A 23498-nucleotide genomic window follows, 5' to 3' on the forward strand; every position below is an offset into this window, starting at 1 on the left:
TGATGCAGAAGAAAAAGAACACACGGCCTTCTTCACTCCCCAAGTATTTCCACCAAACTTTGTAATATTAACTTCCCCCTAACTTACCAAGCCCCCCTCACCCCCAGACAAAGGAGAAAAGAAATGACAGGAGCCTTGCTGCTTTTTTTTTTTAATCATTACACACAGCTCCTCCTCCCTCTCCCAGCCAACATCTAAAACCCCTTTGGCAATACAAGTGAAAGCAGGACTTTAAACTTTAACCTCATTTTTTAAGATGTGCCTTTCGGCAAGTAGATAAGTGAGAAAAGAGATCAGAATCTGGGAGTGTTAACAGCACAGAAAGACTTGCTCCTGAACCAAACCAGTAAGAGAAATATTTTCTTAAACGCAGTCCTGCAGAAAGAATTCTTATCATAGATAAGGGTGCAGTCTAGTGGCAAACTTCATGAAATGCAGCCGGTTCTCCAGGGAAAGTTAGAGCACTTCCAAAGGGATGGAAGGAAAGGTAAGAGGTAACACTCCCACCGAGCTTCTCCCAAATGGAGCAGCAAAGACTGGTCATTTCGCTTTGACCTGGCTGTGAGGGCCACAACCTGTCCGCGTCAATTTCAGAAAAAAAAAAACTAAAATCGCCACGTTCCTTATCTTAAGACTTTAGCTTTTTTTAAATTATTATTATTTTGCTAAGGAGAGGAGCCCACACTGTCTGAACAGATTATCTAAGGTTCAAATGGGATAATAATGTTCCTCGTCGGAATCTGTTCAGGGCAAGTCCTGTAGCCTGTCAGCTCATATTCTTGGGACATGCCTGTGTGTGCCAACTAACCTTACAACAGGGTGTCTTTCTAGACTGCCACCCAGTCCCTTCAAAGATGTGGCCCTGACCAACAAAAATGTCCCTTAAAAAGAACGTGAAGGGTATTACTCCAATCTGCCTTCATCACATTTGAAAATTCCTCCCCAGGATAAATCTCACTAGGCAGGATTTCAGACCGAGTGTTTCCTCCCAGTGCCGGCTCTGTAACGCGTTGCTCCCTACACCACCATGGCCTGAACATCCCTTCCTGCAAGTACACACAACACAGACATACACACAAAACTTCCCTGGGCCAACAATGTAGCCAAAGGACAGTGCCTACGCCTTGCTTGACCACGTGCCCGAAGTCACTCCACCGGCAAGAGTAACTCTTGATTGCACCCCCTTCTCCAGGCTTTTAGGGGGGAATCCAGTTTTTCTTCTTTTTCTCTCTTTTTAATTCTGCTCACCACCCATGGCTGGCCATCCTACACTAACAACCCTCCCCCAACACACCACAGCACACAACACACACACACACACACACACACACACCCCTTACATGGTAACTTAGACACTAGCAGACAGCCATTCCTCAAAGGTTGGGAAGAATTTCTTGGGCACTGTATATATCCAGCTGGCTAATCAGAAAATGCTTCCCCCTTCAGCCTGGGCCTGGGCGAGACTGAGTTATCCCTCATTGTGTCCACCGTGCACCGAGGGACGCTCTCAGCCTCACACACCTCACCTCCTCCTCCCTCGCACAACCCCAGCCCTGTCCGCCGTGCCCCGCTCTTACATTCCGGGGGGAGGAGGGCGCTGTTCGCGGAGCGCAGGGGAGCCCCCGTGTGTCTCGAAGGCCTCTCCCCACCCCCACCCCGTGTGAGTTCGCACTGCAAAGCTCCTTGGCATCCCTGCCTGGGTTGGGTGTTGGGGAGCTCAAATTGCAGCTACAAACTGGCTGGCAGCCAGGGCCGTCTATTTAAAAGCGCCTGCTCGCCTGGAGCCGGTAGTCTCTTTGGAAACTTCTGCGGGGGGAAAAGAGCTAGGAAGAGCCGGGAAGCGGTGTGGGGTTTTTCCTCTTTTTTGCTCCTTCTAATTACCTTCTTCTCCGTTTGCACCCTTCTCCGGGCTTCACGCAGAACCTGCGAATTCCGAAGAGGTGGTGGCAAAGTGAGAGAAAAGAAGTGTTAGGGTTTGGGAGTTGGGTTGGTTATTTTTTTTTTTTTTTTCCTCTCTTGATTTCAACCTTTCCCCCACCCTGCGGCTGCAGCCGCCTCCTTCTACCTGTCCCGCGGCGGCCGCGCGCCGCTCGCAGCTGAGGGTGAGAAAGGAGCAGGGTGTACTTTAGATTTGAAACAAAATTTCTGAAGACAAACCCATTTTTCTCCCCCCGCCCCGTCTTCTCCACAGCCTCCGAGCTCTTTATTCCGGCGGTTGCTTTGGAGTGAACCATTTTTGGCTTTCCCCCCTGCAGTTCTGACCGGGTTGGGCTCGGAGGCTTGCTCGGCCGTCCCCACGCCTGTGCACCTGGCGCTGCTCTTTTACCCCAACCTGTTGCAAGTCTTTAATCCTTGTAACTGGGACTCGCTTGCAGGCGCCCCAGCCCTCCAACTCTCCCCACATTTTGCAATTGTCTGGGGGAGGGCATCTGCTCTACCTGCCAGAATTTTTTTTTAATTTCCCCGGCGTCCTCCCGGCCCCCTTCTCCAGGCGCTCTCGCTCTCCTGCCCCGCCCCAAGGTAACGGGAGAGACTCGGAGAAGATGGTGCTCACCGTGGCCCTCCTGCTGCTGGCCGCTTGTGCCGGGCCCGCCCAGACCCTGGGCTCCTTCGTGCACTGCGAGCCCTGCGACGAGAAAGCCCTCTCCATGTGTCCCCCAAGCCCCCTGGGCTGCGAGCTAGTTAAGGAGCCGGGCTGCGGCTGCTGCATGACTTGCGCCCTGGCCGAGGGGCAGTCGTGCGGCGTCTACACTGAGCGCTGCGCCCAGGGGCTGCGCTGCCTCCCCCGGCAGGACGAGGAGAAACCGCTGCATGCCCTGCTGCACGGCCGCGGGGTTTGCCTGAACGAAAAGACCTACCGCGAGCAAGTCAAGATCGGTGAGCGTGCCCAGTGTGCCAGTCAGTTACACGGCACACGAGCGGGGAACAGGGGACGGGCGGGCCACGCGCGCTTTCCCCAGAAAGAGGCTTAGAGCTGGGGCGCAGCCCGGGAGGAGGGCGGGGAGTGCCTTTACACCTGGGAATTGGAGCCCTGGCCGATCCAGCTACCTTGGGCGGCTGTCTATCCGAGCCTCTTGCCGTCTTCTGTTCTGCTCTTCCCCCCTGCCCCCCGCTGCTCCACGCTACCCCTCCCCCCTCGTCTGAATACTGACTCTGAGCTCTATTCAGTCTCAAGGTCCAAACCCCCAGGTACTCAAACTCCAGTCGGAAAGGGTGCATGTTTCATGAGCAACTCCCTCCTCCACCACCTCCCAACGCATTTTATTTTTTCATGAACTTGAAAAAAAAAATCTCTGTTAAAATATTGCTTTAATTGGAGACCTGGAAAGAGAGACGTTCTGTGCTTATCCACCTTTGTCCCTTCCAGCCCTTGCCCCTTACCAATCCCTTCTGACGTTTCCATCCGACACACACGCGCGCGCGCGCGAGCGCGCACACGCACCCTTGGGAGCTAATGCCTTTTGGATGGGGGCTTTGGTGCCCCTCCCACATGCACACCCATTATTTTTGCCTTGATATGATTGTGATTGATGGTAAAACAGATTAAAACGTAAAATGTCTTTTTTCCTCCCAGGAAGGGAAAGATTACTTTAGACACGCACGGCGGAGGCGGGAGGTCAGTGGGGTAGAGGGGGTGTGGGGGGGCAGCGACGTGGGGAGTGGTGGGGAAGGGTAGGAAGGAAAGGTTTGGCGTTCCTGTGCTGGACGTTCGTCCTTGAATCTAATTACTTTTCCCTCGTCCCAATTCAGATTTTATCTAGGACGGAAGGTGAATAAATATATAGGGTCAGGAGGCAAGAGGGGATGTGAAATTCACACCTCAACAACTTCTCCGTCGGTAGTAATCCCTCCGCCCCCATCTCTCAAACCTGATCGCAAGTGGTTGTGGTGTAAATGTAAGAGGGACCCTGGAGACACAAAGTAAAATATAGGGGGCGGAGACTGGAGATGCCACGCCCTGTTTCTTGGAGGGCGGGGTTACTTGGAGGCGGAGGCCTTCAAGTAACCCCGCCCCCGGGTTGCCCTGCCCCCAAACTCTCCTCGCCAGAAGTCTAGGGTTTAAAAGGTGACTGAGCTACTTGTTAGGTAGAACAGTTCTGCCCTTTTTAGATTGGGGGCTTTTTTTGGAAAGAGTTACCTGATATTAAATTTTTTAAAAATAGTTCAGTTAACTATGCACAAAAATCTGCTTTCTGAGACTCTCCAAAACGGGTTAGGACTTGGCTAAATAATGTTTATTCTATGTAGTTTCACCCTGAGACAATGTCCTCCTCTCTCATCCCATTTCACTATGAGCACCCAAACATGAATTTTCTTAATCCGCAAACTACAGACAGCATTGTGTAGGAAAGAAGAGCGTCGGCGAACTTGAGAAGAGGCAGGAGAGTTTTCCTAGGTTCTGGCTAGATCTCCCAAAACTCTGCAGTTTTTGCCGAGTTTGGGGGCCGCCCTTCCAGCTTTAAAAGAGGTAGTCTCATTCCGGAGTGGGGCCTGCAAAAAAGAGACGGAGGGCAACGTGCAGGCCCCGGGGGCCCCAGAGGCTAGTTTGTGGAGTTATTTTTATTAAGAACCACTTTTTAAAGCGGTCCCACCCGCCTTCATGTGGCATGTGGGGAGTGTGGGTTTGGAAAAAGCGCGGGGGGGCGGGGGGGGGGAAGCGGGTAAGAGGTATGAATCGATTTCCTGGCTTGGGAGCCAGCGCTCTGGTTAACAATCCGGTCCCATCGGAAGTATGCCAGGTTATCCCCTCAGCCACATTCTAGCCCCCCTTTTATCTGCCCGACAGTGTGGTTGGTGTGATGTGGTAGGTGCAGTGTGTGTGCGCGTGCAATTGCTGGGAGAGCAAATAGGCGCACCCAACTTTCCAGTTCAACACACACACACTCCAGCTTCCGTCCCAAACAAGATGCCCTTTAGGTTTTTCTGCAGCCCCCTTCTAGGTACCTCTGTACCAATACATAGCCCCTCCGCCTCAGCCCTTCTCACCTACTCCACTCGCCTTAGACAGGTGCCTGGCCGACCGAGGTCGCTGGATGCTGCCCTCTGCCATGGCCGAGGCTGACGCCGTCCTCCAGGACGGATGGCATAGGAGTGGGCGCTCCAAGCTATAGCTCTTCAGCTCGAAAACCTCTGGGTGGGTCCCCAAAATGTTGGAGATGGCGCAGAGGCACATCTTAAGGAGTGGAAAATGAACAGAGTGATGGAGAAGAGTGTCAGCTCCTTTGGCCAAAATTCCTGTTCTCCAACACACCCGACCACCACTTCCTCCCCCACACACCAAAATCAGCGGTGCGAACTTGCGTGCGCCCCTCTCCCTTCGCGGTTTCCATATAAACACGGATAGAGGTATATATAGATCACACACACACCAAAAACATATATGCACATATAGAGATAGAGCTATATAATTTTTCAAACCTCCTCCCCCCCCCCCCAAAAAAATGCATTTTTGAGTTAGTAATGGGGAGCTAAGGAGAGCGAGGTGGCAGGCAGCCAAGCTTCTGGGAGGAAGGGCGGAGGGCGGAGGGCGGAGACTGGTGTTTTGCTGCGCGTGTTGCTGCGCAACGGGAGAGGGAGTCGGCCCGAGAGCTTGAAGCTGGGAGCGCGCAGGGCCCTGCATTTTATTCTGGCCACTTCAGGGGCAAAGATAGATATAGAAACAGCGGGCAGTGTGTGTGTGAGTGGAAGGAAGCGGGAGAAGAGTTATTTATTGGGCCAAGCTCAATAAATATCGGTGAGCTGGATCGAGTCGTGAAAGTGCCGGGCTTTGCTCTGGGCATTGTTTGCAAAAAGGATCCTGTGGCTTTGTAGACGGGAGGGCGGCACACATCTATGCCCTGGCCTGGGAGAGCTCTCCTGTGCCTGGGAGACATTAAACTGGGGGTGTGGGGAGAAGTGGGTTCTGGGTTTCAGTAGCCTCATTGAGAAATAAGAGAAACAGAAAATATGCTTCTGGGAAAGAAAAAAAATACCTCAGTAAAACTGAATTCAGCCTTTGCTTCTTTTAGGGGTTGGCCTCCATCACCCTGGGTTGCACTCCAAACCCGCTCCAAGTGCCATGTTGAAGTCAAGTTCCAGAGTTAGGTTTATTGGCCAAATTTGTGTCTGGGTTAAACAAGATCATGGAAAACTGAAGGAGGCAGCTTCCTTTCCCACCCGCGCCCCCCTCCCTTTGAAATAAGTCTTTGAGAGGCTGGCTTTGCCCTGAGCCAACCAAAACTGAGTCGGGAAGACAAGAGATGCTGCTTTTAACTTGACTTTTCTTACCTCCCCACACCCCACCGCTTTCTGCTGTGTCAGCTCAGGCTAGAAGAGCAAGCACAGCTGGCCACATTTTCTTTCCATTTCAATTTTCCCTCTCTCTTTATCCCTCCCTCCCACTACCCTCTCCTTTTCTCCATCCCCCACCAGCCAAGGCATCCCCTGAGGGCTTGACTTTTAAGTCAGAGCAGCTGTGAGTTAGTCCCTGGGTATGGGCTGGATTTGAGCAGGCAGGTGGGCTTGCAGATGTAGAGGGAGGTCAGAGCTGACCCCAGGAGCCAGAGGTCACCGTGAGGGTTACAACAAAGGGCATGAGAGCCGGAATCCCAAAAGAAACCCTAGTCCCCTTAATGGGAGAAGGGGGAGCTAGCAGGAAGAAAAGGTGAGTTTTAAAGATTTTACTTGGTACCTGAGCAATGGCTTTGACACTCTGAGTTATTTAACATGTGGAAAATAAAACGTGGAAGAAGGTTTCACCAGGCTCCAGGCCCACTGCATCCAGGAACTGGAAGACCATAAAGGGAAGAACCGACTGAGAAGAAGAATGGTTGTGGTGAGAGACAGGAGGTGATTTGGAGGGGTTATGTTCAAGTTTTTGTTTTGCATTTTTATTTCAGTTGGTCCAAAAGTTGCAATCCCTAGAGACTATCCTTAAATTGCCATTTGGATGTTTTCCAAAAACAATGATTTATTCAATACTTGCAAAAATAAGCAAGGAAGCAAGTTCTACGCTTCCACTCCCCTTTCCCTTGTATCCAGAGAATCCCTCATGTTTTCCCCTGTTCTGTTCCTTTCCCTGATTTCTGTTATGATGTCCTTTTACATATACACACTAGATTCTAGTCACTCAAGGAGTGACTGGAAATCTCTGTTAGGGGCAAAGTGTTCTTTCCTGCCTAGCCACTTGGCTTAGCACGGTTCTAACATCTCTCCAGGAATCATCTGGGTATTGGCCAAAGAATGTTAAAGCTGGAAGGAACCCACACTATCCTTGAAGTCAAGGCCCTCATTTTACAGATAGGGATGCAGACGCGCAGACCAGTGAGTCAGCTGCCCAGAATTAGACTCAGGGTTAGTGGCAGAGTCGGGACTAGAACTCTAGTTTTTTCCCTGTTGATTTTAAAGCTCCACTCTGCTATTCCTGGCTTTCTTTACTAGTCACCAGGGCGCCTGCCTGTACCCAGTCTAACCTGCAACGAAGCCTTTGGCAAAGATCACCCTATGCCAGTGGTCCTCAACCTTTCTAATGCCATGACCCCGCAATACCCCAAACCAAAAAATAATTTTGGTGGCTACTTCATAACTGTAATTTTTGCTACAGTTATGATTCAGAATGTAAATACCTGATATGCATTATGTATTTTCCGATGGCTTTAGGCAACCCCGCTGGGGTCGCGACCCACAGGTTGAGAACCGCTGCCCTATGCCATCATCCCATAGTGAAGGTTGTGAAGAAAAAATAAGAGGTCAGAACTTGTGGGGGCTCTATTTTTGGGGAAGAAGTACAGTAGCCCCAATGTGGAGAATGCAGCACCCCTGTTACTTTCCATCATACTCTGGTCCTTTGCAAACTAAGCTGGCTTAGGCTAGTGGTTGGTGAGGGATAGGGGACAAAGAGAGAGGAAGGGGACTTCAGGTCAGTCCTCATTTCCTGAATGACAACGAGCTCTCCTCCTGTGGGAAGGCAGGCTGACCCTGGCTGCCCAAGCTGTTCTAACATACTTAAAAATTGCCCAATAACCAAATCAACTATTGGTTTTTAAATTAAATTAATTTAAATGACATAAATTTTCAAATCCAGACCCACTACCACATTTCAAGTGTCAAGAGCCACAGGTAGCTAGTGGCCACCAGCAAGCCCCTCCCGCACCTGAGAGGGAACTACTGTCTTCGCTCTCAACTCCTGCCCACAAAGAATCAAAAAGGAAAAGAATTTGAGCTTTGATTGCTGGACCAGAGAAGATTCATTCCTTTGTCTGACTCATACCAGAGCCACTCTTCTCAGGGAAAACAGGGCGAGGTCAAACCACTTGCTCCTTGCTGCCCCCTTCTGGTCATGCAGTTCATGCAGGGAATGTGGCTGCCTAATTGTAATGTTCTGAATGGGCTGTGATGAGTCATGATTGGGAGTGTTTCCAGGTCGTTGAGAAATGGACCAGAGCTTCCTCTCCCTCATCATCTCCCATTCTTCTATTCAGAGGCTGCTCCTTACCTAGCCCCTTGACCTTCTGGTTTGGGATGCTTAAGAACAAAGATAGACATTCCTACTGCGCATGCTCCACCTTCCCCACCTCTAGAGAAAACTGGCTGGGGACATTCATCCTAGGAGCTGTGCATCACTGTATAATTCTTGTGTGTCAATTTACCACCAGCTGCCTCTCAGGGGTCAAGAATTGTGTACCAGAGTCATGGCCGTGAATCCTGGCTTGGCCCCAGGGAGGGGTGGGAGGAATGAGGAGGATCCTTTCTTTACCTCTGGGTCCTGGACAGTGAGGGATGTGTGAGTGGAGCCCCGCCTATCATTCTAGGGGAGTGTCACCAACTTGACATCGGCCACATCTACCCTGTGGAGGGTGGCTGGACACCCTTTCTTTCTCCATCTGTAGGGATGGAGACCGGTGCCTCAGTGCAGCATGAAGGATGAGACTAGGCAGCGGGACAGACTCCCAAGGCTGGTTCTCTCTGTGGGAACTGGTGGCCTCCGGAAGTGCTAGTGCCAAGTCCCTCTCGCCTGGGCTTGGCAGTCAGACTCCCCAAAGATGAGGCTAGAGCCATCACTTTCCAGCAGAACTTTCTGCATCTGGGAGCCTTAGATCTTGTGATGTACAAGTACAGCCAGGTGCCAAGCAACCAAATTTTTAGTTGTTGATTAAAACTAGAGAGGTGAGAGGCCTCAGAGACCTGTGCTGAGAGGTAATTAGCACATGTCAACTCACTAAATCCTCATTAGAACACTGCAGAAGAGGCTGTGGTCATCCTCCCGGTGACTCGGATGAGAAAGCCAAGGCACGGAGAGGGGAGGAAGACACTAATGGTGGTCAAAGTGAATCTGCATCGGGGTTTATTGAACCATCCTTAGCAGCCTCCTCTTCCTCCCCAGAAGGATGGTGAAGGGTAAGGGTGGGTAGGCTAGCTCTTGGTTCTGAATGTCTATCCACTCTGCTATGTGATGTCTCTCTTTCCTCTGCTCAGGGCAGAGCTGAGACATACCCACATTGGCCAGCTTTGCTGCGTGTCTAGGGCACCTGACCACATTAGTCCCCCTGGCCTGAAGTGGGGTGGTGGCTGGGAAGGGGCTCAGCAGAGGCAGCTTCTTGCCCTCACCGTCCGGTCACCAGCCAAACCTGCTGCTGCCGCCGCCACTCACCCCGAGTCAGCAGGACTCCCCCTTCTGTGTCTTCTTGCGACTGAGGGTGACCGTTGTTTGTTTGGGTTTGTTTTCCTCCTGGAAAGTCACTGCTTTTTTTCCCTCTCAGCCCATAATGCAGGTGAAAAAGAGCCCAGAACATGCACATGTGTAACTGACCACAGAGGAAAAGAAAGCAGTGTCTTCCAAGAGAGGCTGGTGAAGGGTGGGATGGGCGGGGGAAGGGAGGCTGCCGCTCCCCTGGAAGGTCCCACAGCCCCCCCCCCCCGCCACCCCTGTCCCTTTCTCTCTATGCAAAGGCATGCACATGCGGTCTAATTGAGCCATTTGCCATCTGCAGCCGGGAAACAGTCAGACTTCAGGAGACACAGACATGCCTTATGGTTTCTTAAACAGCAGGCAGCCGACCCATCATTTCCCTGGAAGCCTCGTGTTGCAGCAGAGAGCAGGAGGCTGCAGGTGGGCTAGGGCAAGGCGGGAAGGGGACACGGAGCACCTAGCCATCCCCCGGCGGGGGCGAGTGCCTTTCAACAAGCTGTCCAGTAGAATTTCCTGCAATGATAGACGCGGCTGTTGAGTACTTGAAATGTGGTTACAACAACTAAAGAGTTGAATTAATATTTATTCATCTAAATGGCCACATATGGCTAGTATTGTCTACTGTATTGGACAGTGAAGCCTCTGACCAAAGAGGAGCCCAGCAAACCCAAAGACCACTGCTTCTGTCCTTGTCCTGTGAGGCTCATTCCTCGGCCTCCTTGCTCCCTCTGTGGCAGTTATTACGCGTAAAGACAGTGACACCAGTGGGAGGACCCCTCGGGCACCCTCTGCATTCTAACGTAGCCCAGCTTCTAGGCAGAAAAGCCTCCAGACCCACGTCACTTTGTCTCTTCCTTTAGATACAGGCATCTCTCCATTTAAAGATTATTTATTGAGTGCCATATGCCGGAGAGACAAAGATAAATGACAAGTCTCTGCCCTTAAGAAGATTGTTTCGGTTCCACAGAAGGCCGTAGAATGAGAGCCAGTGGAAACCTTTTTCAGTCCTTGGAGAGAGCTTCTGGGTGAACCCATCTTGTCCTCTGGCTGTGGAAATAGACCTTCTCCCTCCGGGTCCAGGCGGCCTGGCCGAGCTCGGCGCTCCTCCTGCGCTGGGAATTCCAAGTACGCCTCAGTTTCTCCCGTTCCCATAAGTGAAGCGCAGGATCTGGGCCACCCGGTTTTATTTGAAGTTTGATTATGAGGGATAAAGAAAGGATGGGAAGTGCCACCAGCTGGGAGTGGGCTGCTAATGATGCCAGGGCGGGACTGAGAGCCCCAGGGTGGGAGGTCCGATGGCAGGGTGGAAGGGACTGAGAGCCCAGGGTGGTAGGGATTGCGAGCCCCAGGGTGGTAGGGACTGAGAGCCCCAGGGTGGGAGGGACTGCGAGCCCCAGGGTGGGCGAGACTGAGAGCCCCAGGATGGTAGGGACTGAGAGCCCCAGGGTGGGAGGGACTGAGAGCCCCAGGGTGGGCGGGACTGAGAGCCCAGGGTGGGAGGTCAGATGGCAGGGTGTAGCAGGTCCCCGGCTGGACCCTTCCATCTCTCTAACTGGGGAGCAGGGTGGGGTCAAAATGGTTTTTAAGAGCACATGCCTGTGAATGTTGCTAAAGCATCCTGCCCCTAGAAAATAGCGACAGCAAGAGGGACACGTTGGAGACAGTGTTGAGCCGGGTGGAGGGCGTTGTGCCCCTGTACTGTGCCTGGACCTGCCCACTCTAGGGTGCCTTCCTCTCGGCCCACGCGGCCAGGCCTGCACCCAGACACCCTCTGTGTTTGCTGGGACGTGAGAATGCGTAGTCCTCAAGCAGAGGTTCACGTTGGTGAGTCCGTCTGTGCCTCAGTGAGTGCTACTGCGCTGGTGTGAATGGGCGGCGCCTTGTGAACCAAGGAGGGCCTGAGATAGCCTGGGAACACAGCAGGGGCTGGGCCATCGGGAGCTGGTTGGCAGGACTGAGGGTAGAAGCCAGAGCGGAATCACAGCCCACCCAAAGGTGACTACTGATTAGACAGCTCTCGCTTTGTCAGGCTTCGGGCAAGATCGTGGAATTGAAGAAGGAAACCATACTCAGCACTCCACATTTCCCATCTTCCGCAGAACCCTTTCAAAATGACATCTAGAGATGGGAGGGGACGTTCCTGATATGTTTTGCTCCGTTCCCTGGTCACTTTTTCAATTGCAGATGAAAGAAAGCCGGGGGTTACACACAGATAGAATCTCGCCCCCGCCTCTTGCCTCCGGTTCCCACGCCTGCCTTCTCCACCCTCCACCCTCCCCTCACCTGCGGCCTTTCCAGGCCTTGCTTCTCCGTCTCCCTGACTCTTTACATTCATGTTGCAGACCCACAGAGATAAGGAGAGGATCTGGGTGGTTGTCAGAGAAACAGGCACACACAAATTCCAGATTTTAAAATTATCGACAGTCCCTGGCAATACACAACAGGGACACAGAGCGTGGTCATCGGTCTCCTCCGCCATCTACTGGCCATGTGGAGGTATTGAACTGTTTGTCCAACAGGTTCCAGAGCCCAAGGCACTATTCTGTTCCTTCCATCGCTGTTCCTGTACAGGGCCACCTCACCAGGAAGTCCTCTCTTATATCTCACTTAAACCCATTCCACAACCTCGGTCCACTTTCTCTTGATGAAATAGCTCAGTCCACTCGTACCTTCTTGTTTTATCTCAAATGTACACCCTTCCCAAAGGGAAAGCCTATTTATAACTTGGCCACAAAGCAGCTGAGCAGGGCTTGCTGGCTCCGGCCTTCCAGCTCCGGGTCCATGTTCCAGCCCTTTAATCTCCATGGCTCTGCCCTGGCCCTGCTCCAACTTTCCACTGTCTCTCTGGATCCTACAGGTGACCACAAGACCCTGATTAGTATCTTTGATACTCGACTCCACCGCTGCCTAAGTAATAGGTCCCATGAGGTTACGTGGCACCAAAATCCGGGAGGCACATCAAAACTACACCTGCCCTTCAGAGCAGCCAGAGAGCCATTAACCTGGGGAGGGGGTCCCGCAGGAACCCGCCCCGGTGAGACCAGGGAAGGAAGGAGAGAGGGTTTGCAAAAGAGTTTTGAGTTCCTCAAAGAGGATATGGGAATCCACATTTTGTTTGCCGGTCTCATCGTTGCTTAGCCCAAAGCAATACTTGAACATTTTCAGAGAGAAAAACTAAGAGAGGTCAAAGTCAATCTGACCCCGAACTTTATCGAACCATTAACAGTCCCATCCTCCTCCCAGGAAGGGGGATTCAGGGTTAAGGCTGGCCCACAGCAACCTGTCCGTGCCACGGTTAGCTTTTCCTCTGCTCCTCGCCTCTCCCCGAGACCCGAGCCTCAGGTGTGGGTCTGAGTTATTAGATAACAGAGCCCTAGCCTTTCAGTTTGTATAGAACCCCCCCCCAAACCAGCCATGTCCCTCCTGGCATCCCACCCTCATTCTCATGCATCCCACAGCCAAGAAAAGTAAGTTTGTCCCAAAGCATCACTCTAATAGCTCCTTCCTGGAAGGCTGCATTCCACCGACCAGGCACATCCCATGCCGATAAACCGTCCTCACAACAGGTTCACAGGACAGTGCGAGCCAGGGTGGGAAGACGGAGTGGAAAGGCCCAAATCAGGGGGACAGGAATCCTGGTGTTGAATTTGGTTCTAGGAGACCCTGCTCTTTCTCTCTCTCTCTCTCTCTCTCTCTCTCTCTCTCTCTCTCGGCTTTGCTATTTGCTGACTGCCCCTCTCCTCCTCCCATCTTGGTTTTTTTTTTTTTTTTCCCCCATCTTTCTGAAGCTGGAAACAGGGAGAGACAGTCAGACAGACTCCCGCATGCGCCCGACCGGGATCCACCTGGCTCGCCCACCAGGGGCGAGGCTCTGCCCACCAGGGGGCAGAGGCGTCGCCATGTTGCGACCAGAGCCACTCTAGCGCCTGAGGCAGAGGCCACAGAGCCATCTCCAGCGCCCGGGCCATCTTTGCTCCAATGGAGCCTTGGCTGCGGGAGGGGAAGAGAGAGACAGAGAGGAAAGCGCGGCGGAGGGGTGGAGAAGCAAATGGGCGCTTCTCCTGTGTGCCCTGGCCGGGAGTCGAACCCGGGTCCTCCGCACGCCAGGCCGACGCTCTACCGCTGAGCCAACCGGCCAGGGCTCCTCCTCCCATCTTACTCTCTAATGACTACATCCCTTCCTCTGCTGTGGATAAATAACCCACATCAACTCACTATCCAGAGCCCTGCAGACCTGGGGAGGTTCCTTCAGGGCTGGGAACTTCCCTGCCAGAGCCTTAAAGACCGGATGGATACCTGTTCAATTAAGAGTGACAAATCATGAGCCAACCGACAAACAGGGGCTTGGGTGCTTCCTGCCACCTGCCATCCTGCCCAAGCTCAGCCTGGTCCCCAGATGCCTTCTCTAGCACACCCCTGCCCTGAGGACACCTCACAGTCTTCTTACCCAGCTCCTCTCTCCCTGCACCCCACCCCCACCTGCGCACCTCTTCTCCTACTACTTACTGTCAGTGGCGCCCTGCTCCTGGGTAGCCCAGTGAGAGCCAAGTGGGTGGAGAATAGGGTTTTCCTGCACCCCCTGTCAGTTATGTGGAGTCGCCTCCAAGTCTTACTCTCTCCTTTTAGAATTTGAGAAGAAAAGAGGGCAATGCCGACAGGGCTTCCCGGCTCCCACCCACCCTGCCTTGCACACCCTGCCCCGCTGGGAAGAATGGCCCTCCCTCCTGGACCTGGGTCCCACACATAGGCTGCTGGAGCTCAAAAACTGAGAGAAAAGGAGACCCCAGGAGGGGGGCTATGAGACAGGAATTAAAGGGAAATCCATGGACTGGGACAAGGCTGGGCAGATAAAATGAACAGATCAACAAATTAATGAACAAAGTCCTACTCCTTTAAAGGTCAGAAGTCGGCTAAGTATAGGCCGTTGTCAAGTCACCCCTGTGTATAACTGCGCCAGTCTCCGCCGCTGCCAGCCGCTCTTGGCCTGAAGCTGTTACGGTCCAGCCTGTCCAGGGCCCAGAGCGCGAGGCCAGCTCTGAGCCAGAGCCGGGAGCGAGGCCTCCGGGTCCGTGTCTGCCCCACCTGCGGCTCTGTTCCCTCTAGGCCCCATACCTCTGGCTTCCCTCATCCTCTCCTCCTGTTCTTCTTTTTTTTTTTTTTTGTATTTTTCTGAAGCTGGAAATAGGGAGAGACAGTCAGACAGACTCCTGCATGCGCCCAACCGGGATCCACCCGGCACGCCCACCAGGGGCGACACTCTGCCCACCAGGGGGCGATGCTCTGTCCCTCCGGGGCGTCGCTCTGTTGCGACCAGAGCCACTCTAGCGCCTGGGGCAGAGGCCAAGGAGCCATCCCCAGTGCCCGGGCCATCTTTGCTCCAATGGAGCCTTGGCTGCGGGAGGGGAAGAGAGAGACAGAGAGGAAGGAGGGGTGAGGGTGGAGAAGCAAATGGGCGCCTCTCCTATGTGCCCTGGCCGAGAATCGAACCCGGGTCCCCCACACGCCAGGCCGACGCTCTACCGCTGAGCCAACCGGCCAGGGCTCCTCCTGTTCTTCTTGATAGCCCCCCCCCCCGCTAGTCCAGACCCCCAGGACCCCCCTGCTCGCAGTTCCCCAAATCCAGATATACATCAACTCCAGCAGCTGTGCAAGCACAGACCTCACAAGGGTTTAAACTTGGTCTCTCTTGTCCACACCCTGGCTCTTCCTTATTCTCCCTCCACCCCCAACAGCCAAGGTCTCCAGGTTGTGTTCTTACCTCCTGCCTCTGCGCCCTCTGCCTAGCCAGCCCCAATAAGCAAGCCCTCAACTAGGCCTCTGCCTTCCCACGGGCTGCTTCCCTCCCTCCGCCCCCACCCTGTCTCCAGAATGTCCTCTCCCTCCTGTCAGACTTCCCTCACTCATCAGCTTGACTCTTTCAACACCCTCCACTCCGTGAAGTCTTCCTGGATTTGCTCTATGGGACTCCAGTCTTGCCAGCAGTTTCTTTCCTCTTACATGAGTGTTGATTCTTGTGCCCTGGTTCTTATTTAAGCTCTAGGAGGGCGGAGACCCTGTCTCTTCACCCCGACTTCGGAGCCCCGGGCTCCCTCCACACGTCTGCGTCTTCGCCACAGAGGCTGACCCTCTGCTTCCTTCTTCTCGCAGAGAGAGACTCCCAGGAGCACGAGGACCCAACCGCCGCTGAGATGGCAGAAGAGACCTACGCCCCCAAGGTCTTCCGGCCCAAGCACTCTCGCATCTCGGAGCTGAAGGCTGAGGCTGTGAAGAAGGACCGCAGAAAGAAGCTGACCCAGTCCAAGTTTGTGGGGGGCGCTGAGAACACCGCTCACCCCCGAGTTGCCTCTCCTCCTGAGACCAGACAGGATTCCGAGCAGGTGAGTCTCAAGGATTCCCTGCTCTCCCCTCTGTACCCACGCCCCGCAGCCTCTCCCACCCTCCCTGACTTGCATTTAAATGAGCATTGGTGGTGGCAGCAGAAGGTGCTTAGGTTAGACCTAGGGATGGACCTGCCACTTACAATGGAGAGTTTTTAGCGCTTACATGTGTCAGGACCCAGAGCTGGTCTGTGTAAGCAGGAGCAGAGGCAGTACTTAAGGGAAGTGCCAGCCACCGCAAGGACACGAGCAAACAGCAGGCGTGTGAGTGACCTGGAGCTGTGTCCTCACCTAGGCAGATGCTGAACATTGCCCTAGCAGGGGTCGCCAAACTTTTTACACAGAGGGCCAGTTCACTGTCCCTCAGACCACTGGAGGGCCGCCACATACAGTGCTCCTCTCACTGACCACCAATGAAAGAGGTGCCCCTTCCGGAAGTGCAGCGGGGGGCCGGATAAATGGCCTCAGGGGGCCTCATGCGGCCCGTGGGCCGTAGTTTGGGGATGCCTGCTAGAGCGTCCACAGATGACCGCCTCTGGGCATAACTACTCAGCAGCATGGAAAAGTGGAGGGTGGGTATCATGGACAATAGATATGACAGTGTGCCTCTGTACCTGCTCAAAATTCAGGTTCTGCAAACTAGATACACCCAGGGTGCATAACAGGTGAGCGGGAGGAAGGGTCTTTGGTAGCGACTAATCAGAACACACGGTGGTAGCTCTCCCCACAGACCCTTTAGCCCCCAGACTCTGGGCCCCGCGTTCTGCACAGGTAGGTGGTTTCCACATGGGTCCTGCCATGACTCTCATCGCTCCCGTCCATGCACAGGGTCCCTGCCGCAGACACATGGAGGCTTCCCTGCAGGAGCTCAAAGCCAGCCCGCGCATGGTGCCCCGTGCTGTGTACCTGCCCAACTGTGACCGCAAAGGATTCTACAAGCGAAAGCAGGTATGCTCCCAACCCGTGCCTCCGAGTTCAAAGGGCTCCCGAAAGGCCACTTGCCAGAAGGCTTCTACTTCTAAAGCCTACAGTTTCTGTCATGAACGATCGTGGTTTTCAAACCTCAAATGTCCGTACTGCAATTGTGATTTTTTTTTCCCATTCCTTCCTATACTACAAAATCTACCTAAGTTTTAATGATTCGCCATATTTACATGAATCTTAAGAAGCAAGTCTGCACCACTGGGTCACATCACACATTGTGTGTGTATGATCTTCTGACACACGCACGTAAATATTCATAGGACTTGAAAACATATCTGCACCATGTGCTTACCTGAAATCATTTTGTGTCCCACTCACAGCCTCTGAGCAGCCTCGCTGTTGCTCGACCGATAGTACTTCGCTTATTAAACTGGATCCGCATTACCTTGAGGCAATGGTTCTCAGCCTTCCCCCGGCATCAGAATCTCCTGAGAGGCTTGTTAAAACACGAACTGTTGTCCCCACCCCCTCCCCCAGAGTGTCTGATGGATAGGTCTGGGTAGACTCTGAGAATTTGGCTTTTCTAACAAGTATCTTCCCACGTGACCCTGATGCTCCATAAGCCCCCCCCCCTCCCATCTAAGTCAGGGGTCAAGAGCCAGACCGCCTTGAGTTGATTCTCGGCTCTCCTGCTCACGAGCTGTGTCCTCCTATCCCAGGTGTTCAGTCTCTGCCTCCAGTTTCTCCTGTAACATGGAGGACAGTTGCACTGGCTATTTTCACACGATTGTGAGGAATAATGGATTAATCTCTGTGAAGCACTTAGAACACCGCCTAACTGCTCACAAAAATTAGGAGATACTTTATCATTTCATATTCATTTTGGAAATAGCCCTTATTTTTTGTGAGCAGTATATATAGTAAGTATTAAATAGCAGTGTGGGGACCTGACACCAAGCTGCAGAAGTGATGCCTCCTAGTATTATTATTATTATTATTATTATTATTATTACTATTATCAGATCATCAGATCATGGAGCTCGTGGTACTCTCTCCAGAGAGAATACCAAGTTGGAGGCTCCTGGATCGGTAACATAAAACAGAGATTATAGGAAGTAGCCAAAGGCAGACTGCCTAAATTATCATTTTTCACCAGCCACCTCGTGCAGTGGGGACACCAGAACCCCAAGAGTTTGGTACAGGCCCCTCAACTCTCTGGAGGTGAGAGTCTGTCTTGGAGCAGGCAGAGGCGGGGCCAAGCAAGAGGCGGAGCATCTTCAGGGCACAGCCATCCTCATTACCTGCCTCTCCGCCCACCCGCAGTGCAAGCCTTCCCGGGGCCGCAAACGTGGCATCTGCTGGTGCGTGGACAAGTACGGGATGAAGCTGCCAAGCATGGAGTACGTCGATGGCGACTTCCAGTGCCACACCTTCGACAGCAGCAACGTTGAGTGATGCGTCCCCTCCCCCATCCTCCCCTTCCCCCCCACCCCACCCCCCAGCCCCAACTCCAGCCAGTGCCTCCCTCCACCCCAGGACGCCACTCATTTCATCTCATTTAAGGGAAAGCAAATACCTATATCTATCTAATTAAGGAAACGGAGGACCTCGGGATCTCTAGCCAGGTCTCAACTTTGAAAGCGGCAACAACGGAAATGGGAAAGGAAGCTAGGGAGACCTCCCGCCCCTTGTCGGTGGTTTTTCTTTTTGAGGCAAGTTGAATGGACAGGGAAGGGCAGAGAGGAAGAGCAGGAGGAAGAGAAGGGAGGAAGGCAGCGCGCACCAGAGAGGGAAGGACTGACAGAGTCAGGGAAAGGAAGGGAGACCGTGGGCAGCAAGGACAGGTCACAGGCACCGTGGCTGGACCCGCCTTCCCGTGCAGCCCTGCCCCGAGGCGGGGAGAGGTGTGTGTGGGCGCTGGAAGTCGTGGCCCGGGATGTGGCAGTCGAGGACGCACGTGGATTGGTCACAGGAGGAGAAGGGAAGAGGCAAAAGGAGTCACTGACTCCCTGGGTGTGCCTCCTCCTCCGGCCAGCCGTGCGGGCGGGTGGCTCAGACCCCCTCCTCTGCTCGCCCCAGTGGAGTGTTCTCTCCCCCCAAGTTTATGAAAAAACCAAAATGCATTCCATTCCTCTCAAAATGAAACAAGTGAATAACCAACCGAGCGATACTAGATAGATAGGTTTCCCTACGCAGATACCTAAGTATTGAGTATGTGTACATATTTTCCTGTGCAAACTTCTAGAAATGAATACACATACACACCCCGCCAGTGGACAGACTTAGTCCTCCCAGGTGACTGAGACCCCGCCTAAGCGTGTGGTTTCGGCCCCTCCATGCATTTGATTCGCAGCTAGCGCAGCCTCTGTGGGGGAGATTAGGCTGGAAAAGTGTGGGCCTGTATTTATCTACAAGGCTCCATGTAGTCGTATATAGGCATATAGATCTATTTTCTTTCTTTCTTTTATTTTTTCTTCCTTCCTTCCTCCCTTTCTTTCGAAGGTTTGCATTAACTTTTCAAAGTAATTTCTATGGGGGCGTGAGGAGCTCCCTCATTCTGGGAAGACCAAGAAAAAACAAATGCATATTCTTCTAACACCACTCAGCTCAGAAAACAGCCACTTTGCCTGCCTTCCATGAGCAGCAAACTCAACCCTTTGTGGGACACAGTGTTGGATTTTTTTTTTCATGATTTCCCACCGGCACAGGTGTTCGTACATGCCACCCAGCCAGGTGGCTGAGCGCTTGGTGAGCCCCCACTGTGCTCCCCGCATGTCCCAAGTAACTGTCTCCGGACCCCATACTGAGCGAGCCCCGACAGGTCCCGCCCAGCCTTCCCGCTGCATCTGGGCAGAGCCTGCGGCGTTGGGAAAGCCTCTCTCGCCCTTCAGGCTGGCAGGACAGGACCAGACAGAAGTGAGAGATGGTCACGAGGGAGGTGCGGGTGACCAGGTTTCAGTACAGGGAAGCCGCAGAAGTGACCGCTCAGGCCAGACAGATGGCATGGAGGGACGGAGGGCTGGAGGAACGGAGGGGCTGACGGCCCCATTCTAGTTTGGAAGCAAAGCAGTAGAAAGGGGGACAGAGCCAGAGGAAGTTGCCTGGCTCCCCACTACAGACAGGCCTCTGGGATTCAAGAGAAAGGAGAGAGGAAATGGGGAAAGAGGTTGTCAGAGAGAGATGGGCTAACTTCGGGTCTTAGAGCCAGGGCGCTGGGTAACCTTGGGTGGGTTCTAGACTCGGCAGCCAGGCCAGAGAAAGGAACAGTAGGGACTGGCCGTGTTTTGAAAGGACGAGACTTAGCGCTCAGATGCCCGCCTTCACCCTGCAGGGAGGGATGGAGCCCGAGGGTCTCTGTGGCTCTGGCCAGTTCAGGCTTCCTCCCTGGGGCGGAGGATGGACGGAAGGCCCAGCCAGGACAGGAACGGATGTTTGGGGCTGCTGTTACTTGACAGCCACATCCTGAACCAAGGAAACCCCCATTCTCCACGGACTGCCTCAACCAGTGAGTGACCTTGGGGCTGTCCTCTGAGGCTGGCAGGGGGCTCAGACACTGGCAAGCAGGTCCTTCCTCACCCGGAGCTCAGCTCTCTCCACTCCTTCCTGATGGCACGACACCGTGGAGACCGCTCCAGCACCAAACTTGGGGCAGTGAAGAGGGACAGCAAAGGAGCAAATCTGTCCCAGCTAGTGAAAAACTTGCAGCTGTGGGACTTGGGGGGAGGGGTCTCTCACTCCCCCGGACAGGACAATTGGCTGGGGATGGAGAGGTGGTCGCTCCTCCTAGGACAGAGGGCCTGACCGGAATGGCAGCCACAAGGACTCTCTTGACCTGCTGTGTCAGCGCACCCTTCTGGCTGAGCAACTGTCCCCACCCCCCACTCCCATTCCCATGCTGGAGGCCAGTATCGTGAACTCCCCACCCTTCCCTCTTCTTCCCGCCCGCCCTTCCTCTGGACCTTGAGCAGTCAGCGAACTGGGATCTGCCCAGTGGACTGGACACCATTCCCCCTAAGAAAAGACTGAGCCAGGAACTGCATCCTCCCCTCCCCAGGCCCAGACCTGGTTCCTGAGAGGGCTCCCCTCCTCGCTGTGGATGGACTTTGAATGGCCTCTCCCCCTTACATCCGTGGCTCTTCGCTGTTGGCCACCAGGCGGGGCAGTTGCCAGGTTTGACTCCAGGTTCCTAAAGTTGAAGACAACTAACCCACACCTGTGAGTCCCAGTGTTTGCAGGCGGCGAGGCTGGTCAGCTGGCCACACCCTGGAGGACACTGGGCCTCCGTGATAGATAGAAGTAAACCTCTCCAAAGGCGGTCTGGCCAGAGCCCAGAGCGGAGAGACCATGGGGAGAGAGGCACTGGGGACCACAGAGCCTGTCCCCTGGGCAGGGTGGGAGGAAGGCAGGGGGGCTGCCAACCGCCGGGAAGGCCCGAGCCGCCTCCCCTCGACTCCAGGCTGCCCGCTGGCCACTGGCCTCTCACCTGGGGGCCGTCGGCGCCAGTTTCTCTATGACCTCAAGTCTAAATGTTGCCCCCACCCCCAACGGGAGGTCTCTCCTCATCTCTTTTTTGACTCACGCCTCACTCCAGCGGTGTAGGCTGTACCTGGTGTCGCCCAGTGCCGCCCGGTGACAGAGGGGGGCCTAGCCAGGACTGGGCCCCCTCCCCTCAGCTCCGCCCCAGCCACCCTGGCCAGACAGGGCATGGCATGGGGGGGGGAGGAAGAGACCTGACAGCCCCTCAGACGGCCAGGCCTGCACATGCCGGCCCGGAGACATCCAGCCTCCATGGGGGGAGAAAAGAGGTCCCAGGAGGCCCTGTGGGCCCCACCTCCGCGCCCCTCGCCCATCTGTGGGTCCCACCTCCGCGCCCCTCGCCCATTTTCCCATCACATCTCGGTGGTCTTCACTGTTACCCCTTCACGGTCCACCCCCTCTGGGATTTAGGGGAGGTGGCTCTCAACCTCACTTCTTCCACCACCTAGCTCTCTAGCAGCCACAGGGCTGCCATGGCAACCACCGCACACATCCCCCCCACAAAGGAGGGGCAGCGTGCTCCCTCTCCATCTGCTCAGCGCCCCCAGAGGGCTCCAGCTCAGAACGGGAACTTCAGACGAGAAGAAGCAGCAGCTCTCTGAGACCAGAGAGGACATTTTTCACTTCCAAGAGGAAGGAAGCTAAGTTTTAAGAAGCCGTGGGACGAGGGAACGGGGTTTCACCTGCCAGCAGTCTGGGCATTGTACTGTCTTTATTTTTTGAAACCACTAAAGTGCAAGACGTATTTTGCACTTTTCTCCACCTTTTTATTTTTTTCCTCTTAGGTTTTTGTGTCTTTTTTTTTTTAACATTTTTTCTTGGTTTTTCTCATGGAGTATAGAGCGTAGCCGTCTCCACGGACTCTGGCTTCCTCTCTTACACTCTTCCTGGATGGGGAAGGGCGGGGGGAGGGCCGGCCACCCTGCGTGCGTCTCCCCCTTCCTCTGGCCCCCGGCACCAGCCCGAGTCCCACCGTCCACCGCCACACAGTAGCCCACAAGGATAGACAGTTGTCAGACAAGATCCTCCAGATTCCGAGTTGCCTACCGGTTTGTGTGTTTGATTTTTTTGTTTTTGCTTTTCGTTTTTTTTTTTTAAGACAGCAATAACCACAGCACGTATTACTGTAGTTCTTGATAGTTTTACATACATACATACCATAGCTCTTTTTCTCTTTTTTCGTTTTTGACTTTTTTTAAAAAAAAAAACAAAATAAATGCTCATAATTCTTATTGGTGAAAAGGATGGATAAACAAACCAACAAACAAAACCAGTTTGTAGTGTGAAAAAAAAAATGTGGGAAAAGGAAGTCACCCGAATGCAGAGGAACATGCCTCCCTCCTGTTTAGCATTCTGTACCGAAGGAAATAAAAACGGAAAACACAGAGGGTCTCACGTTTCATTGAAAAGGTGAAGATTGCTGTATACTATTTATTCAACGTATAATTTATGTTACTCCTTGATCTTTGTCGTTTGTCATGACAAAGCATTTATTTAATAAAGTTATGCATTCAGTTAGCCTGCGTCAGCTTCCTCCAGCCACACTCCAGGGGGAAGGACAAAGGACCAGGCGGAGGCAGGACCCAGGGGACCCCCCCACACCAAGATCCGCCCTCCCACCCAGGACTCGGGTGCCCCCTCTCCGTCCCTTCTCAACTGTTTCCATGAGCTCATGTCCACCACACGCTCAGAACAGCGAGCAGTCGATGCATGTCCAGCTACTGTTTCACTATTATATCCTTCTCAATTAATCTCAGCTCCTGCTATTAAATAAAGTGGCCTTAACCTCTCCTTAAGCAAATGATGAGTGTCTTCTCTTTGGAGAGAACTGGAAGGACGGCATTTCTAGAATGTTCTATAGTCACTTACTCCTGGGAACCTCTGGCCAAGGCAAATGCTCCCTCCTGCTCCTACGCAGCCCACTGCCATTTCTGCCTGGGGAAGAAGGAGTTACTAAATGGCTAGTGACTCTGCCTTCAACCTTTCAGGGGCTT

The 23498-nt window shown here is 53.5% G+C and overlaps 1 protein-coding gene across 2 annotated transcripts; it reads left to right on the forward strand.

Annotated features, from left to right (window-relative positions):
• The first annotated feature begins 1790 nt into the window (after positions 1-1790).
• IGFBP5 (insulin like growth factor binding protein 5) lies at positions 1791-23022 on the forward strand. Of its 2 annotated transcripts, none has more exons than XM_066233450.1 (5): positions 1791-1951; positions 2492-2877; positions 15815-16044; positions 16873-16992; positions 18292-23022. In XM_066233450.1, the coding sequence occupies exons 2-5, from the start codon at positions 2544-2546 to the stop codon at positions 18421-18423; spliced, it is 816 nt and encodes a 271-aa protein (XP_066089547.1). In that variant the 5' UTR covers positions 1791-1951; positions 2492-2543; the 3' UTR covers positions 18424-23022. The 2 variants fall into 2 exon arrangements, with proteins under 2 accessions (XP_066089547.1, XP_066089548.1); XM_066233451.1 differs by having other exon boundaries at positions 2521-2877.
• Positions 23023-23498: the final 476 nt, after the last annotated feature.

The sequence above is a fragment of the Saccopteryx bilineata genome, chromosome 5 (assembly GCF_036850765.1).
Source record: "Saccopteryx bilineata isolate mSacBil1 chromosome 5, mSacBil1_pri_phased_curated, whole genome shotgun sequence".
Classification (NCBI taxonomy): domain Eukaryota; kingdom Metazoa; phylum Chordata; class Mammalia; order Chiroptera; family Emballonuridae; genus Saccopteryx; species Saccopteryx bilineata.

What these genes read in the sequence shown, in the direction of transcription:
- IGFBP5 (XM_066233450.1), top strand. Translation starts at nt 2,544, where the DNA reads ATGGTGCTCACCGTGGCCCTCCTGCTGCTGGCCGCTTGTGCCGGGCCC. An exon ending in CCGCGAGCAAGTCAAGATCG is followed by an intron (nt 2,878 to 15,814) that starts GTGAGCGTGCCC and finishes TTCTTCTCGCAG; the next exon opens with AGAGAGACTCCCAGGAGCAC. An exon ending in GATTCTACAAGCGAAAGCAG is followed by an intron (nt 16,993 to 18,291) that starts GTATGCTCCCAA and finishes GCCCACCCGCAG; the next exon opens with TGCAAGCCTTCCCGGGGCCG.